This window comes from Schistocerca americana, chromosome X (genome assembly GCF_021461395.2).
Source record: "Schistocerca americana isolate TAMUIC-IGC-003095 chromosome X, iqSchAmer2.1, whole genome shotgun sequence".
Taxonomy (NCBI): Eukaryota; Metazoa; Arthropoda; class Insecta; order Orthoptera; family Acrididae; genus Schistocerca; species Schistocerca americana.
Genome location: NC_060130.1, coordinates 878,202,126 through 878,219,354, shown reverse-complemented (window position 1 = coordinate 878,219,354; position 17,229 = coordinate 878,202,126). Strand labels below are relative to the sequence as shown.

At 46.2% G+C, this 17,229-nt stretch overlaps 1 protein-coding gene across 1 annotated transcript in view; it reads left to right on the top strand.

The window, feature by feature from the left end:
- Positions 1-17,229, top strand: part of LOC124555048 (mitochondrial-processing peptidase subunit alpha) — a 117,520-nt gene that overhangs the window by 14,656 nt on the left and 85,635 nt on the right. The window contains exon 3 of the mRNA XM_047128819.1: positions 15,040-15,119. Within this exon, the coding sequence (XP_046984775.1) occupies positions 15,040-15,119 (80 nt within the window). The remainder of the gene's footprint in view (positions 1-15,039; positions 15,120-17,229) is intronic.

The window sequence follows — 17,229 nt, the reverse complement described above, 5'->3', positions numbered from 1 at the left end:
TTCCGAAGTAAGAGTGATTTCAGGTGTGCCGCAGGGGAGTGTTGTAGGACCGTTGCTATTCACAATATACATAAATGACCTTGTGGATAACATCGGAAGTTCACTGAGGCTTTTTGCGGGTGATGCTGTAGTATATCAAGAGGTTGTAACAATGGAAAATTGTACTGAAATGCAGGAGGATCTGCAACGAATTGACGCGTGGTGCAGGGAATGGCAATTGAATCTCAATGTAGACAAGTGTAATGTGCTGCAAATACATAGGAAGAAAGATCCTTTATCATTTAGCTACAATATAGCAGGTCAGCAACCGGAAGCAGTTAATTCCACAAATTATCTGGGAGCAGGCGTTAGGAGTGATTTAAAATGGTATGACCATATAAAATTAATCATTGGTAAAGCAGATGCCAGACTGAGATTCATTGGAAGAATCCTAAGGAAATGCAGTCTGAAAACAAAGGAAGTAGGTTACAGTACACTTGTTCGCCCACTGCTTGAATACTGCTCACCGGTGTGGGATCCATACCAGATAGGGTTGATAGAGGAGGTAGAGACGATCCAATGGAGAGCAGCGCACTTCGTTACAGGAACATTTAGTAGTCGTAAAAGCGTTACGGAGATGATAGATAATCTCCAGTGGAAGACTCTTCAAGAGAGACACTCAGTAGCTTGGTACGGGCTTTTGTTGAAGTTTCAAGAACATACCTTCATCGAGGAGTCAAGCAGTATATTGCTCCCTCCTACGTATATCTCGTGAAGAGACCATGAGGATAAAATCAGAGAGATTAGAGCCCACACAGAGGCATACTGACAATCTTTCTTTCCATGAACAATACGATACTGGAGTAGAAGGGAGAACCGAAAGAGGTACTCAAGGTACCCTCCGCCACACACCGTCAGGTGGCTTGCGGAGTATGGATGTAGATGTAGACGTACATGGTATCCTGTAAATTTCTACTTTTTCCAGTGATTTTCCAGCATCCTTGGCCATATTAAGGTGGTCTTGTATCTTCTGAGTGGGTTTGTAGGTTACAGTGATATACCGTTTCGTCAAGATCTTTCCAGTGTGGTCAGTAATATCATTTATGAATAGCAGCAAAACCTTGGATTTTGCAGACACCTACACATAACTGTGAACCTTCTATGTCTGTCCGAATGCTCTGTTTTAGCTCAGCAGTGAATGCCCATTCTTTAGTGACACACTGGCGAGACATTCCAATTCTGTGTTGAGCAGCTCCAGTTCACAGATATTCCTCACTCTATCCACTAACATTTTTATAACACCTTACCCCCCTGCGGGTTCGGGGGTTAGAATAGGCCCGCGGTATTCCTGCCTGTCGTAAGAGGCGACTAAAAGGAGTCTCACATGTTTCGGCCTTATGTGATGGTCCCCTCTCGGGTTTGACCTCCATCTTTCTAAATTTATCCGAAGAGCGAGCCAATTGGGGAAGGGCGCCTTACGTGGTGCACTGTATCCGTCGTGCAATTCGACCTTTCGCCGGATTTCTCGTCGTTGCAATGGTGTTCCGCTCGTTTTCGATCTCTTGGGCGAGGATACGTCCCTGGGTGCGATTACCACGCTGCCCTCTGCAGTGTTTCTTTTCACTGCGACGACGACCTTGGACATTTTTGCACCTAAGATCCAGCACGGTAGCCAGCCCGTTGTGGTGGGGCCGCCATGTACCCTGTTGGTTGTAGCCCCCTGACAACACAGGGATCGCTCTACTGATGCCTGCGCCGTTAACTCCCCACGTATGCCAAGGAGTAGATGCCTATCCTCCTGGGGTATCGGGACTCCCGGCAACGGCCATCCTGCCAGGTGGCCTTTGCTGTGGCTGGGTGGCGCCCGTGGGGAGGGCCCTTGGTCGGAGTAGGGGGCATCAGGGCGGATGACCCGCCATGAAGCGTGGTACATCATCTCTCGCTGGCGGCCAGCCGCCAGCAGTCTCTAAGCGTTCTCGGGCTCAATTTAATGCTCAGAAGTACGATCCGAAAACATTCCCCTCCCTGGCCACGCCGTGGGAAGAGCATAAGTCTCAGGATGGAGGTAACAGTTATTCGCCCCGATTCTTAGTTTGTACGAGAGCTGATGGGGAGTCTTTTCTCTCCACAAAGCCTCAGTTCTTCGTCGAGCATTTAGAGGACAAGTTTGGGGAGGTGGAGGGCTTGTCTAAAATGCGCTCTGGGTCAGTACTGATACAAACGGCATCCTCCGCCCAGTCACGCAGGTTGCTTGCTTGTGACAAGTTGGGGGATGTTAACGTTACTATTACACCACATAAGAGTTTAAATATGGTCCAGGGTGTTATTTTCCATAGGGACCTCCTTTTGCAGTCTGATGACGAGCTGCGCGCCAACTTAGAACGTAGAGGTGTTCATTTCGTCCGGCGCGTTCATCGGGGTCCGAGGGACAATCAGGTTGCTACCGGTGCCTTCATCTTGGCCTTCGAGGGTGATACGTTACCGGAAAAGGTCAAGGTGATGGTCTACCGATGTGACGTCAAACCCTATATACCTCCCCCGATGCGGTGCTTCAAGTGCTGGAAGTTCGGCCATATGTCTTCCCGCTGCACTTCCAGCCTCACATGTCGAGATTGCGGACGCCCATCTCATCCCGATACTCCATGTGCCCCGCCTCTCATCTGCGTCAACTGCGGGGAGCACCATTCACCTTGCTCGCCAGACTGCAAAGTCTTTCAGAAAGAGCGCAAAATCATGGAATATAAGACCCTGGACCGGCTGACCTATACTGAGGCCAAGAGGAAATATGACAGACTCCATCCTGTGAGAATGACATCTTCTTATGCAGCTGCTACAACACCTGTGCTAGCCCCATCAGTTTCGAGACTTCCAGCCAGCTCGATAAGCAGTAAGACTCCTCCTGCCCCCTTGCCAGTGGGGGGCTCTACCCACCGGGTTGCTCCTGCGCCACCTACCTCAGGGGCAACACCATCCCCCCCATCAGGGACGTCCGTCCCTGCTTCTAAGCCGGAGAAGTGTCCAACTTCTTCGGCTTCTCACGCTCGCAAGGGGTCCCTCGGGTCCCTCCCTTCCCAGGTTTCCACCAGTGGGAAGGCTGACGACCGACAGTGGCGTAAGTGCCCGCAATCAGCTGGTCGACGGGCTTCACGATCCTCCTCAGTCCCGGAGACTGAATCGGTGAAGCCCTCCCAGCCAGTTAAACCCAAGGAGCAGCGTGAGAAATCAAAGAAGAAGAGCTCTAAGCCCAAGGAACTCGCGGTGGCAGCCACCCCACCGCCACCTTCCAGATCTGCGTCTGAGGACGAGGTGGAGATCCTGGCGTCCGCTGAGGACCTCGATCTCGCCGGTCCCTCAGACGCCATGGATAGCGCTAGCACGGGTGCTCAATCGGAGGCAGCAATTGACCCAGCGGCGTAATCTGCCTTCCCAGTCCCATCACGCCTTTGTCCACCATGGACACTACTATCCTCCAGTGGAACTGCAGCGGTTTCTTCCACCATTTAGCTGAGCTCCGCCAACTTCTCAGCCTTCGCCCTTTCTTCTGCATTGCTCTCCAGGAAACTTGGTTTCCAGCGATGCGAACCCCCGCCCTCCGTGGCTATCGGGGTTATTATAAGAACCGAGCAGCTTATGAAAGGGTGTCTGGTGGCGTCTGCATATATGTCCTTCACACTCTGCACAGCGAGTCTGTCCCTCTCCAGACGCCTTTAGAGGCTGTCGCTGTACGCATGTGGACGCCACAGGCTGTTACCGTCTGCAGTCTTTACATTCCACCGGATGGTGATGTCTCGCAGCCTGTCCTGGCTGCCCTGGTTGCCCAATTGCCACCACCTTTCTTGCTATTGGGCGACTTCAACGCCCATAACCCTCTGTGGGGTGGGTCAGTGGCCACAGGTCGGGGTGCCATCGTTGAGCATTTATTGTCGCAGCTCGATCTCTCGCTGTTAAATGATGGTGCCTTCACACACTTCAGTGTGGCGCATGGCACCTACTCCGCCATTGACCTTTCCATCTGTAGCCATAGCCTCTTACCATCTGTCCAATGGAGTGTGCATGACGACCTGTGTGGTAGTGACCACTTACCGCTCTTTTTGTCACTACCACAGCGTCACTCTTCTGGGCGCCCTAGCAGATGGGCTATGAATAAGGCTGACTGGGATTTGTTCTCCTCCACTGCCGCTTTTGAGCCTCTCTCTACTGATGACATTGATGCGGTGGTTCAATCGGTCACCACCGGCATCGTTACTGCCGCCGAATCTGCCATTCCCCGTTCTTCTGGGTCTCCTCGGCGGAAGGCTGTGCCTTGGTGGTGGTCGCCTGAGATCGCTGAAGCGATTAAAGATCGCTGGCGGGCGCTCCAGCGTCACAAGCGACATCCCTCCTTAGCGCACCTTATCGCCTTCAAACGGCTGCGTGCGCGGGCCCGCCTCCTTATCCGCCACGGCAAGAAGGAGTGCTGGGAGCGGTATGTGTCCACCATTGGCCTCCATGTCACTCCCTCGCAGGTCTGGGCCAAGGTTCGACGCGTCTACGACTATCGGACCCCTGCCAGCGTCCCTGCGCTCTCACTGAATGGAGCCGTGTGTACCGACTCCGATGTCATTGCAAATCGCTTAGCAGAGCATTTTGCTATGAGTTCCGCTTCTGCGAATTACCCCCAGGCCTTCCTCTCCATTAAAGAGCGGCTGGAACGTCGGAGCCTTTCGTTTCGCACCAACCACCCGGAATCTTACAATGCTCCATTCAGTGAGTGGGAATTTCGCAATGCCCTAGCTGCTTGCCCTGATACCGCTCCTGGGCCAGATGGCATCCACTGTCAGATGCTGAAACACCTTTCAGTGGCCTGCCAGCGGTGCCTTCTCGATCTTTACAACCGTCTTTGGGTCGAGGGGGAGTTTCCGTCGCAATGGCGGGAAGGCATTGTCATCCCCGTTTTGAAACCTGGAAAGACCCCTCTGGAGGTGGACAGCTACCGTCCCATTAGCCTCACCCACGTTCTTTGCAAGTTGCTTGAACGGATGGTGAGCCGGCGCTTGCATTGGGTACTGGAGTCTCGGGGCCTTCTGGCTCCGTCTCAGGGTGGGTTCCGTAGAGGCCGCTCCGCCACCGACAATCTGGTGAGCCTGGAGTCGGCCATCCGTACTGCTTTTGCCCGCCGTCAGCACCTGGTCGCTGTCTTTTTCGACATGCGGAAGGCATACGATATGACATGGCGTCATCACATTCTTTCTACGCTTCATGGATGGGGTCTTCGGGGTCCTCTGCCGATTTTTATCCGCAATTTTCTGTCGTGCCGTACCTTCCGCGTGCAAGTCGCGGCCTCGTATAGTTCCTCCCACGTCCAGGAGAACGGTGTGCCACAGGGCTCTGTTTTAAGTGTCTGTCTGTTTTTAATAGCCATTAACGGGCTTGCTGCGGCCGTGGGCAATTCTGTCTCCGCTTCCCTGTATGCTGACGACTTCTGCCTTTACTACAGCTCTACTGGCATTGCAGCTGTTGAACGTCAGCTACAGGGCGCTATCCGTAAGGCGCAGTCTTGGGCTGTAGCGCATGGGTTTCAGTTTTCGGCAGCCAAGACCCGCGTTATGCATTTCTGCCGGTGCCGAACAGTCCATCCTGAGCCGCGGCTTTATCTTGCCGACGAACTCCTTGCTGTGGTGGAGACCCACAGGTTTTTGGGGGTGGTTTTCGATGCCCGGTTGACTTGGCTGCCTCATATCCGGCAGCTTAAACAGACGTGTTGGCGGCATCTAAACGCTCTGAGATGCTTGAGCCACACCCGCTGGGGCGCCGACCGCTCCACCCTGTTGCGGCTCTACCAGGCGTTAATCCAGTCCCGTCTGGATTATGGGAGCCTGGGTTATGGCTCCGCATCCCCATCTGCGTTACGGGTGCTGGACCCAATTCTCCACAGCGGAATACGCCTTGCCACTGGTGCTTTCCGCACCAGCCCTGTGGACAGCGTACTAGTGGAGGCAGGTGTACCTCCACTGCAGGTACGACGCCAACAATTACTGGCTGCTTATGCTGCCCATGTTTTTAGTTTGCCCGGGCATCCAAATTACCGTGTCCTGTTCCCGCAGTCGGTCGTCCATCTGCCGGACCGTCGGCCCCGGTCGGGTTGTCCGATCGCCGTACGCGTCAAGGAGCTTTTCTGCGGGCTTGGGTTTTTCCCTGTTCCGCCTCCTTTCCAGGCGCCTCTGCGTACACCCCCGTGGTGTGTTCCTCGCCCTTGCCTTCGGCTCGACTTGGCACAGGGCTCGAAGGACTCGGTCCCTCCAGAGGCCTTCCGCCGACGCTTTTATTCCATCCTTGCCACATATCAGGGCTCTGGAATTGTTTACACCAATGGTTCGATGGTTGCTGGTCGTGTCGGGTATGCGCTAACTCTAGGGGACCATTCCGAACAACGGTCCTTGGCGGCTGGCTGCAGCGTTTACACTGCTGAGCTAGTCGCCATCTTTCGAGCCCTAGAGTATATCCGCTCCTGCTCAGGTGAGTCCTTCGTGATCTGTAGCGATTCCCTGAGCGGTTTATGAGCTCTCGACCAGTGTTTTCCTCGTTCTCGTCTGGTGATGGCTATCCATGAGTCCCTGCATACTCTTGCGCGTTGCGGCCGCTCTGTGGTCTTTGTGTGGACCCCCGGTCATGTCGGTATCCCGGGCAATGAACATGTTGACCGCCTGGCGAAAGAGGCCACGTGTAAACCATCTCTGGATGTTGGCCTCCCAGAAACTGATTTGCGGGCAGTCCTCCGCCGAAAAGTTTTTGCGCGATGGGACGCTGAATGGCGCGATAGGATTACACCCAATAAACTCCGTGCCATTAAGGAGACGACGACTGTGTGGCGGCCATCCCTGCGAGCCAACCGCAGGGACTCCGTCGTCCTTTGTCGGCTCCGCATTGGCCACTCCCGGCTAACACACAGTTATTTACTGCGCCGGGAGGACCCTCCTCTGTGTCGCTGTGGGGCAGCTTTGACAGTGGCCCACATTCTGTTGGCCTGCCCCCTTTTAGCTGTGGTCAGGCAGACATATGCGCTGCCTGATACGCTCCCTGCCCTTTTAACAGACGACTCCACTATGGCTGACTTAGTTTTATGTTTTATTCGGGCAGGGGGATTTTATCATTTAATCTGAGTGTTTCTGTTTTATTTTATTGTTTTGTGTTGATTCTGGCCTTTGGCTTATGATTTTCAACTGATTTTTTTTAATGTGTTTCTCAGTGGTTGGCTTTTCCTTTTTTAATTCTATGGTCGGCCAACCACCGTCACACTCTGTGTGGTTTTAGTTCGTTTTGTCTTGTCCTTGTCTCAGTTTCTCTTGTTCTGTATCGTCTGTGATCTCTTCTGTTCCTCGTTTTTATTCTCTGTGGGTGTTCTTTGTCTTTGGAAAAAGGGACCGATGACCATAGCAGTCTGGTCCCTTTACTCCCCCCAAACCAACCAACCTATAACACCTTACTTTTTTTGTCGGTGATGCTATAAAGTAAGCTGAGTAAGTACCCCAATCACAAAGTTCTCAGGACTTTGTCAGTTGAACAGGGTGCTGAGAAAGAATAGTTAAATTCAGCTGCGCTTCTACCAGTACTTAATGGGTTTCCAAAAATTCATGAAGAAAATGTTGTGCCGTTGGTTTACCCACCTATTCGACTGCCAAGTTATTGACAACATTATTATGAAGGACATATTAGTCAGTTTTGATGTGGTATTGCTATCTACCATGGTTTCACATAACGAAATGTTGGAATAGCTGAATCAGATTTTTTCTGCCCGTATTTTAGAGCTGTGTACCCGTTGACATAAGCTTGTCATTCTCAAGAAAATTTATTATATTCTAACTGAGAATATATGCAAGGATTCTGCAGCAAACTTATGTTAGGGACATTGGTCTGTAATTTTGCGGGCCTGTTCTTGTAACCTCTTTTACACAGCAGTCACCTGCACTTTTTTCCAGTCGCCTGGGACTTTGTGTGGGACTTGAGGTTGACAATAAATGTGAGCTAAGTAAGGGGCCAGAGCCATAGAGTAATCTTTGAAAACCTGAATTGGGATTCCATCCAGACCAGGTCACTTATTTGTTTTCAACTCTTTTAGTTCTTTCTCTACATCAGGGATGATTATTATTATGTCACCCATATGGGCTTCTGTTTGATGGTCAAACGACGATTTGTTTGTAGGATTCTCCTGCGTGAATGATCTCTTTAACATGAAATTTAAAACTTTGGCTTCCTTTTTGCTGTCTTCAACTGCTACACCAGACTGGTCAACAAGTGGCTGAATGGAAGGCGTAGACCTACTTAGTGATTTTACATACGACCTGAAGTTTTCTTGATTTCTCTGCCAGAACTTTTGCTAAGCTATGATGGTGCTAGTAGTTGTGTGCTTCGCACATAGATCTTTCCACAGATGCACAAATCTCTACTAACCTTTGCTTGTTGTCATTTGCACTTACTGTGTTGAACTGAGATTGCAACAGCCTCTGCTTCCTCAGAATTTCCCGAATTTTGTTGTTAAATCGTGGTGGATTTTTCCCGTCATAAATCCTCTTACTAAGCATATAGTTCTGCAGACCACAATTTACAATTTGTTTAAGCTTTGCCCATAATTCTGCTATGTCCATCTTACTGGAACTAAGTGATATCAATTCACTGTCTAAGTGAGATGCTAAGAAGCTAACAACTACATATCTGCTCTTTCTAGCAGAAACACTCCCCTAGCTTGACTGATTTATTAACTTTCGTAACCATAGTTGCTACAATAACGTCATGATCACTAATCCTCATTTCTATACTGGTGTTGTCAATAAGGTCTGGCCTTATGTGTAGCTACAAGGTCTAAGATATTTCCATTGCGTGTGGGCTGCCGAACTAGCTGCTGAAGACAGTTCTCAGAAAACGTGTTCAAACGTACTTCAAATGACTGACTGTTTGTATCCTCGACAATGAACCATCACAGTAGAATCGGGTGGCCAGTAAAAACATTCAACAATTAGCTTGGTTTCACCTAGACCTGTTACCCACAACCAGATAAGTTTGTACTCACGCTCAACTTTGACCTCGACCGAGATAATGTTTTTGTCAACTGCAGTGAACACTCCCTCTCCTCTGGCCTCTAATCTGTCTTTCCAATATACGTTCCATGGCTTGCTAAATATGTCAAAGCTTTCCACTTCGGGTTTCACCCAGCTCTCGGTCCCGAGAATAATTTGACTGCGAACCATTGCTGGATGGCAGTAAATTTGGGGATTTTGTTACAAATACTTCGACAATTTACTGAGAAAATTTTGTCTGTAGAAGTGTCTGTACTGTGAAACTGGTCTGACTTCCGTTGCTTGCGTATTGACTAGTGAGTGTTCATCAGAGTACTTGAAATTACTGCCTAGCCTAAAAAACCTCCATGTGCATTCCACAAGTACTCTCCTACCCAAGTCACTGCTTCCTTTATGTAGTGCTCCCCTGAACTGTCACGGGAGTCCTACAAATCCCCAACCTATAACACAGGGCTAAAAATCTGCAGCCAAGACCATCACAGGGTGGACGAATCCTTTGGTTGAGACCTTGAAGCCAACAGCGTTCACCACTTCCGCCAGTTGCTTGTATGAACTGTGGATGGCCTCAGAACCCATCCGACAGGTGTTGTTGGTGCCAACATGAGCCACAACTTGCAGACAACTGCACCTTGCAAACTTGATAACTGCAGGCAAGACTGCCTCCACACCTCAGATGAGGGTCCCATGGCAGACATACTGAGTGCACATTGGCTTGCTTCCCAACCCTGAATGCTATCTGCTCCATAACATGCCTAATGTTGGAGCCCCCAATAACTAGTCAACCTCCCCTCCCCCCTGTGTGCCTGCTCAGACCCTGTCTTGTCAGAGGGTGAATGGGCGAGGCCAGAAGACCAGTCTTTACATTGATCCTCTGCCTTGAACAATGCCAACGCGTTACCACCCGCCGTGTTTCACTTTGGTAGGGCAGCATCAGGTTACCTCGTCCAATATGGGTCACAGCAGCATAGAATAAGACCTCTCATAAACTGTAACCATGACTCAGGAAGAATTAGCCAGGGACTGATCTGCACTCTGATAATGTATGAGGCGCACAGGTGACAGCGCCCTCTGTTAGCAGCTTTTTGAGCTATTTCAAAACTTATGTATAAAATTCTTACAGCTTCCACAATAAATATACCTCTTGTAACATTTGTCTATCGATCTTAGTTTCTGAAATATTTGATTTTGAAATCAGGGACTCCTTCACTGGGCAACCTGTGTCTTGCCTGCATGTAACATACAGACTTTACAGCTCAGTGCATCAATGTTTCAATGTAGCTTGCCAGATTTGAGACGGAACTCATAATGTGCCCCATAATGCAGGTACAGGGCGTTTCCATGCACTCTTATTTAAATAGCTGCCACCCAGGCTGTGAGCACGTCACAGAACATTGCTTGAGTTTCTTTGTGGAAACAGTTAGACCACTGACCCACAATTAGGGTATACATTAAACCAAAAGGTGCACTTTCATTCAAATATATTTACATAAGCATTCAAATACAAAACTTTTCATTGTGTGATAGTTTCTGAAACTCTTCAGGGTGGACTGTTTCCATTGTCCTTTCACGCAAGTTCTTTACAAATGAATCACTGTCATCATAATCATTGTCACTCCCATTTTCACTTACACATACCTCTACAAGCTCTTCCTCAGAAAGGACTGTGCGTGAAGTACTAGCCATTTTGCACCTACTAACTTGAACATAATAATAGCAGTACAACGCTGCATTGATGCCTAGTAAAGTCAGATTCAAGAATGGAGCATGTGAGGGCTAAGGGCTATGAAAAATCATGTTGAATTAGTCTTGTAATCAGAGTGGAAAAGAAAGTTCACAGTGTCGAGCGGCACTTGCTGTTGAAAAGAGTCCACAATGAGGCAGTATGACCAGAGATTACCGTGAAACATCTACTGTAAAGGTAGTACCTGAAATATCAGGACCAGCAATTTTTTCTAAGCTGTACTGTATTTACTTTCTGCTTTGTTAACCTGATGGGATGTGTAACCACCTGGTTTCTCAACCCTGTATTATTCCTGACTCAGAACATAGCCAGCTGGGTAATCACTAGTGTAACATGACAGAATAAATGCTTTTTAACAACCTTGATAAACTAGTCGGTAGGTTGTCAAAGCATCTTTAATTTATTCATCACCACATCACATTCAGTGGTCCAGTTGCAAGGTACCCCATTTTTCAGAATTTAGTTAAGGGATTCATGATGGCCGCGCGGGATTAGCCAAGCAGACTCCTAACTAAGGTACGAGCATATGGGATTGGTTCCCAAGTATGTGAGTGGCTCGAAGACTTCTTAAGTAATACAACCCAGTACGTTGTCCTCAATGATGAGTGTTCATCGGAGGTGAGGGTATCGTCTGGAGTGCCCCAGGGAAGTGTGGTAGGTCCACTGTTGTTTTCTATCTCTATAAATGATCTTTTGGATAGGGTGGATAGCAATGTGCGGCTGTTTGCTGATGATGCTGTGGTGTACGGGAAGGTGTCGTCATTGAGTGACTGTAGGAGGATACAAGATGACTTGGACAGGATTTGTGATTGGTGTAAAGAATGGCACCTACCTCTAAATATAGATAAATGTAAATTAATGCAGATGAATAGGAAAAAGAATCCTGTAATGTTTGAATACTCCATTAGTAGTGTAGCGCTTGACACAGTCACGTCGATTAAATATTTGGGCGTAACATTGCAGAGTGATATGAAGTGGGACAAGCATGTAATGGCAGTTGTGGGGAAGGCGGATAGTTGTCTTCAGTTCGTTGGTAGAATTTTGGGAAGATGTGGTTCATCTGTAAAGGAGGCCGCTTATAAAACACTAATACGACCCATTCTTGAGTACTACTCGAGCGTTTGGGATCCCTATCACGTCGGATTGGGGGAGGACATAGAAGCAATTTAGAGGTGGGCTGCTAGATTTGTTACTGGTAGGTTTGATCATCACACGAGTGTTACGGAAATACTTCAAGAATTCGGGTGGGAGTCTCTAGAGGAAAGGAGGCGTTCTTTTTGTTAATCGCTACTGAGGAAATTTAGAGAACCAGCATTTGAGGCTGACTGCAGTACAATTTTACTGCCGCCAACTTACATTTTGCGGAAAGACCGCAAAGATAAGATAAGAGAGATTAGGGCTCGTACAGAGGCATATAGGCAGTCATTTTTCCCTCGTTCTGTTTGGGAGTGGAGCAGGGAGAGAAGATGCTAGTTGTGGTACGAGGTAACCTCCGCCACGCACCGTATGGTGGTTTCAACCCATCCAGCATGTGTCTCGCTCGTTGTGCTATACAATCCATGGGCTAGGCTGGCTGGCTCGCCAGGCTTGTGAGATGGCAAGGGGACTGTGTCTGCTTGTCATCATTAATTTAATTCAAATTTATGGTGTGTGCAGGTCTTGGGCATAATGAAAGTGACAGAAGTGGGAGCTCCAGATGGATGAGGGTTTAGGCAAAAATGTAGTTTTAGGCACTGGTCAGGCAAAGCATAAGCCATTTCTGTTAGTGTAGTTGCAGGCAGTGGATGGCATGGCACAATGATTAAGAGTACAGGACGGTAATACGAGGGTCGTGGGTTTGAGTACATATGCAGAAACCTCTTTTTTCCATTTTTCTTTTTTTTTTTTTTTTTTTTTTACTTCACTTCAAGTAAACCAAAATAATATTCAGTACATTGTCCTTATTAATATTTTCATCAAAGATATGAAAAGGACAGGCAAAGGAAAATTTGGCATTGCAAACACATTTCCAGGAAGTACTTTTATTGTTTTTACAGTTAATGATTTACACATGCTGAGCCGGTAGTCATCATAGAAACAGAGGAAGCATCTTGCACACATTATAAATGTGGCATTTTTACAATTAAGTGATTGTTTTGAAATTTCTACAGATAAACAAACTTCGTTTACGTTCATAAAAAGTTCTGTCTCATCGCACAGTTTGGCAGCAAACCACCTGTACACATAATTTCACCGATTATTGGCGAGGGTAGTTGGTGATATACAATGGAGTGTATTTTGATACAGTCTTCTCTGACTGTGATTTGTTTTCCATCTCTTGATGGGCGGATTTGACCTGTACTTAATACCTATTGTTCGCATGCAGCTGGCAAAAGCTGTTCGAAGGTCAGAATGAAACTAACAGAATACGAAGTCCTGTATGCATTAGTTACAGTCCCTTGAGTCACTGTGGATGCTGTAGTACAATCCTTTCTTGGAAATTTATTTGCCATCCCAAATTTTCCTTTATCTTTCCTTTTCTTGCCTTTTATGAAAATATTAATAAATGCAGTATACTGAGCATTATTTCTGTTTGTTTGCAGTGTAAGTAATATAAAAACTGGAAATAAAAGAAAACTTTCTGACTAGGGCCTTTACCCAACAACCCTCAAATTACCATTTTGTGCTCTTTCCGCTGCACCGGCTGCTGCCTCCCACATACGCTAACATAAGCGGCTCGTGTCTTGCCTGCCTTGCATAATTAATGCTATTACTTATAAATGTTTGCCCATCTGGAGCTGCCACTTCTGTCACTTTCACTTCTGGCCAAGTCCTGAATGTACCATAAATTTGGACGAGATCGGTGATGATGAGGTGGTGCTATCCTCTTGTGAGTGCAGCCAGCTGCGACACAGGCAGCAGGCCAGCTTGTTAGGGCATCGGCTCACCAGCCCACTGCACGGTGCACTCTGCTCACAGCATTCGCCACTGCAGCACATTGCCTTTTCTACAGTGCACATTGGTTCTGCTTTCAATGACCAGATACTTATGGGGAGAAAATACGAGCCTTGACAAAGTGATTCCTACTATTTATCAATGGATTCTTACATTGTGATTACCAACAAAACCGACATACAAAAATGCAATTCTGTCAGTGTATGCTTGATTTGCGTTACTTGGAAATTAAGAAGTGTCCATTAGAAGAATCTGTCTCAGGTGAAGATATTTTATAATTGTTATTGCTGTCACATGCACTCTTCTAAATGTAAAAAAATACCCATGTGGATTCTGTAACTGATTAGAGATAAAAATGATAAACTGGTGCTATAATAAAACATACAAGCTTGAACAGTCACTGAATCCAATGACAACCTGTCCATAGATAGTAGAGGAGAATAAATACATGGCTTTAAAGAGCAATTGGTGTGGGCAGATAAGTAATCAGCTTGGTTTGCTGGGGAAGCGACGGACCAGAGAGATGAGTCACTGGACAGAGGGCGCCCCGTATGTCGGGCTCAACTGCAAAGTCCCATGAGCCACCCCTGTTCCTCATTAAGTACAAAGTAATAATTGCACGTAACAGCTATAGGTTGTGTTTCCACAATAGAGCAAATCACAACTACAGGAGTTCTGTGAACATCAGGGAAGTAGAGTAATTCTTTTTAATATATCTTAATTATTTTTTGTTTTGAATTTTAATTTTCATAGTTGAATTTTTGATGCTATGTAAACAGCAGGTAATGTGTTGTTGATTGCTTGTTCCTCACAGTAACGGGGGATGCAGTTTATTTATCTTTTGTCTAAAGTGCTGAAATGATTTTAATTAAAATGTTGAATAATAAAGAAATTCCATTACAGAAAATCTGATAACTTGCAAGCTGAATAGTGGAGAATATATGTATATAGCAGTCTAGTGTGTGCATTTCATTATTGGCAGTGGATATTGAGACGAATGTAAACCATCTGCAATAGAGTGACTGTATCACTCAATGCCTTCCTCTGTAAAGTTGAAAATTAGGAGAGAACTGTTACTGAATTTTGAGGAATAGATGTGAAAAATACTATTTATCATTACTTTAGGGAGATAATCCCTCATGCATCTCTCCGAGTATCATAATCCTTCCCTGCAACTAGACTCAGTTCTCTCAAGAAAGCAAACATTTCATGATTAATGAACTCATATTTGCATTTATTTTTAGTACAAAATTTATAATTTACAGTCTTTTCTGTACACTACCATGTACAAATATTAAAATTTTCTTTAAATGACATTTCTTTGTTTTCTTACAGTTATCATTGATGCTGGAGCAAAACATGCTGGTAACTACGTTGGAGGAATTACCCACATGCTTGAAAAACTAGCATTCAATGTAAGTAGTAGGTTTTGATGAGCTTAGCCCTAATATTTATTACTGTAATACCCGTCATGAAAGTAAACACATCAATAACATACTGACGACTTGCGGAAATTCAACCACACACAAGTATCGAATTGTGTCAACTGACCAGCCATTCCCAGGTGTGGCAACATTGCAGGGTGTAGAGGGCTGTGGTGGAGGGAAGTGAGACACATGACTTCGAGCTGCTTAGCTTCACAACAGTGACTGTAGTCTAAGACAGTGTTCTTTGATGCCCAAGCATAAGGGTTTCACATTATCCGCTACAATATGGAATGTGTAGTTTTTGACATCAGTAACATACATATAAGTACACTTTTCATATTCCAGACTCTTTCCATTTACAGATTTAGAACTGATTACTTCCTTCTAGCCCACAACTCATGTATTAGACAGAAAGACTTATTAAGGAGGAGAAACTGTAAGGTGCTTTTAAAATTAATTCTGTTCTGCAAGAAATTTTGTTCTCCTGCAGCAGATAACTAAAATGTTCCATTTCTGTAAACGTCAGTTTTCTGTGAGACTGTCACTGAGACCACTACAATGTGTCCTTTACATCCAAACCACTTCTGAGCCAAAGATTTAACTAGAAATTGTTAAGCCAACTGTGAAAATTTACTGGGGGCCTAATCATGCATAAATCAAGTATGAAAACTTTACCATTGAGCTCTGAAAGTTCCTCACACAGAAAACAATTAATTTAATTTTCTGTTAACCTTTTTTCTTTAAGCCAAACTGCTTTTATGATAAATGAAATTTACTGAGATGTATTACCACTCTTTTGTACGTGGTCTTTTCAGACTGCTTCAAAAACATTGGCCGCATGTAACTGTCTAGATTCTCCCTTTCTCTATATAAATGGTTTTACAAAATGTGACTGCAGGATTACAGCAGCAGCCTCTGTTCCAGCAGTGGGAGTCCACATCCTTACGTCCTCAGGAGTGGCAGTGTTGTGTGGCAGTGTGGGGTGATTGTGGCAACTGGGCAGTGGGTCAGAGACAATTCTACCTGATTCTTTTATTGGGGGAGGAGTGGCTGGGGGGGGGGGGGGGAAGGGGGAGTAATTGGTATTGTGAAGCCTCATCAGGTGTAGTAATTGTCAGCTCATGGGTCCACGAGGTTGTGTGACAGTGCTAAAATGCATCTGGCAACTGTGGATGTGGAAAGTGGTTTCATGTGTCATTGCTTTACTATGACCAGGTTACACTTGTACTTTAGTGTGTAAATAGAATAAAATATTATATGTATAGAAGATCCAATTATAAGCTCACTGGACAAAACATTAGTTACCTTCTTAAAAAAATGCACTGGTTGCTTTGGAGTGTTGTACAAGGTATAGATCTGGTTCTAGGCGGTCAAGTGTCCTACCAGTACTGACGTAAGTCATGCCAGCGAAGTGGTGTGTGTATGACAGACAGTGTTATGGAACCAGCACATGGTCAATGTGGGAAGAAGTTATTGTGTCTGGATGTGCGCATGGCCAACCAGTGAATGAAGCTGCCAAAATTGTTTGTGTATCAATCTGGACTATCCAACATGTCTCCAAGGAATGCTGTACCACTCACAGCCATGTAACACTGTATGAGGGTAGTTGTGAAAAGAGCCAAACTGACAGGTACCGTAGATGACTATAACTCCTGGTCAGTCACAACTTGTTTCAAACCTGACAGGGATTGCTGCTGTCAGTGAAAGCAGGTTCAGCTTGATCAGTTTCCGAGCAAACATTGGAAAGCAAACTGTATGCAGTTGACATTTGGAGTCAGGTATCTTGCAAAAAGCTGTTGTAGGACTAACAATACAGAAATTGTGCAGTAGTGGACTGGAGGTATAAATCAACAAGTTATGATTTTGCATCTTTCCAAATGATACAACATTTCAAATGCACTGACTTTGCCAATGGACAGTTTAACCCGTAGTGGGTGGAATATGTGGTTCAGGCCAGAGGAAGTTATGTGATATTTTGGGGGTGCTTTTTGTACCATTAATTGGGTCCAGCTTACTATAAAACTGAATTGGTTTGTGTATTGCAGTATTCTTGGTGACTAAGTGTTGCCCTTTCTTCTACATCTTCATGATGAGTATT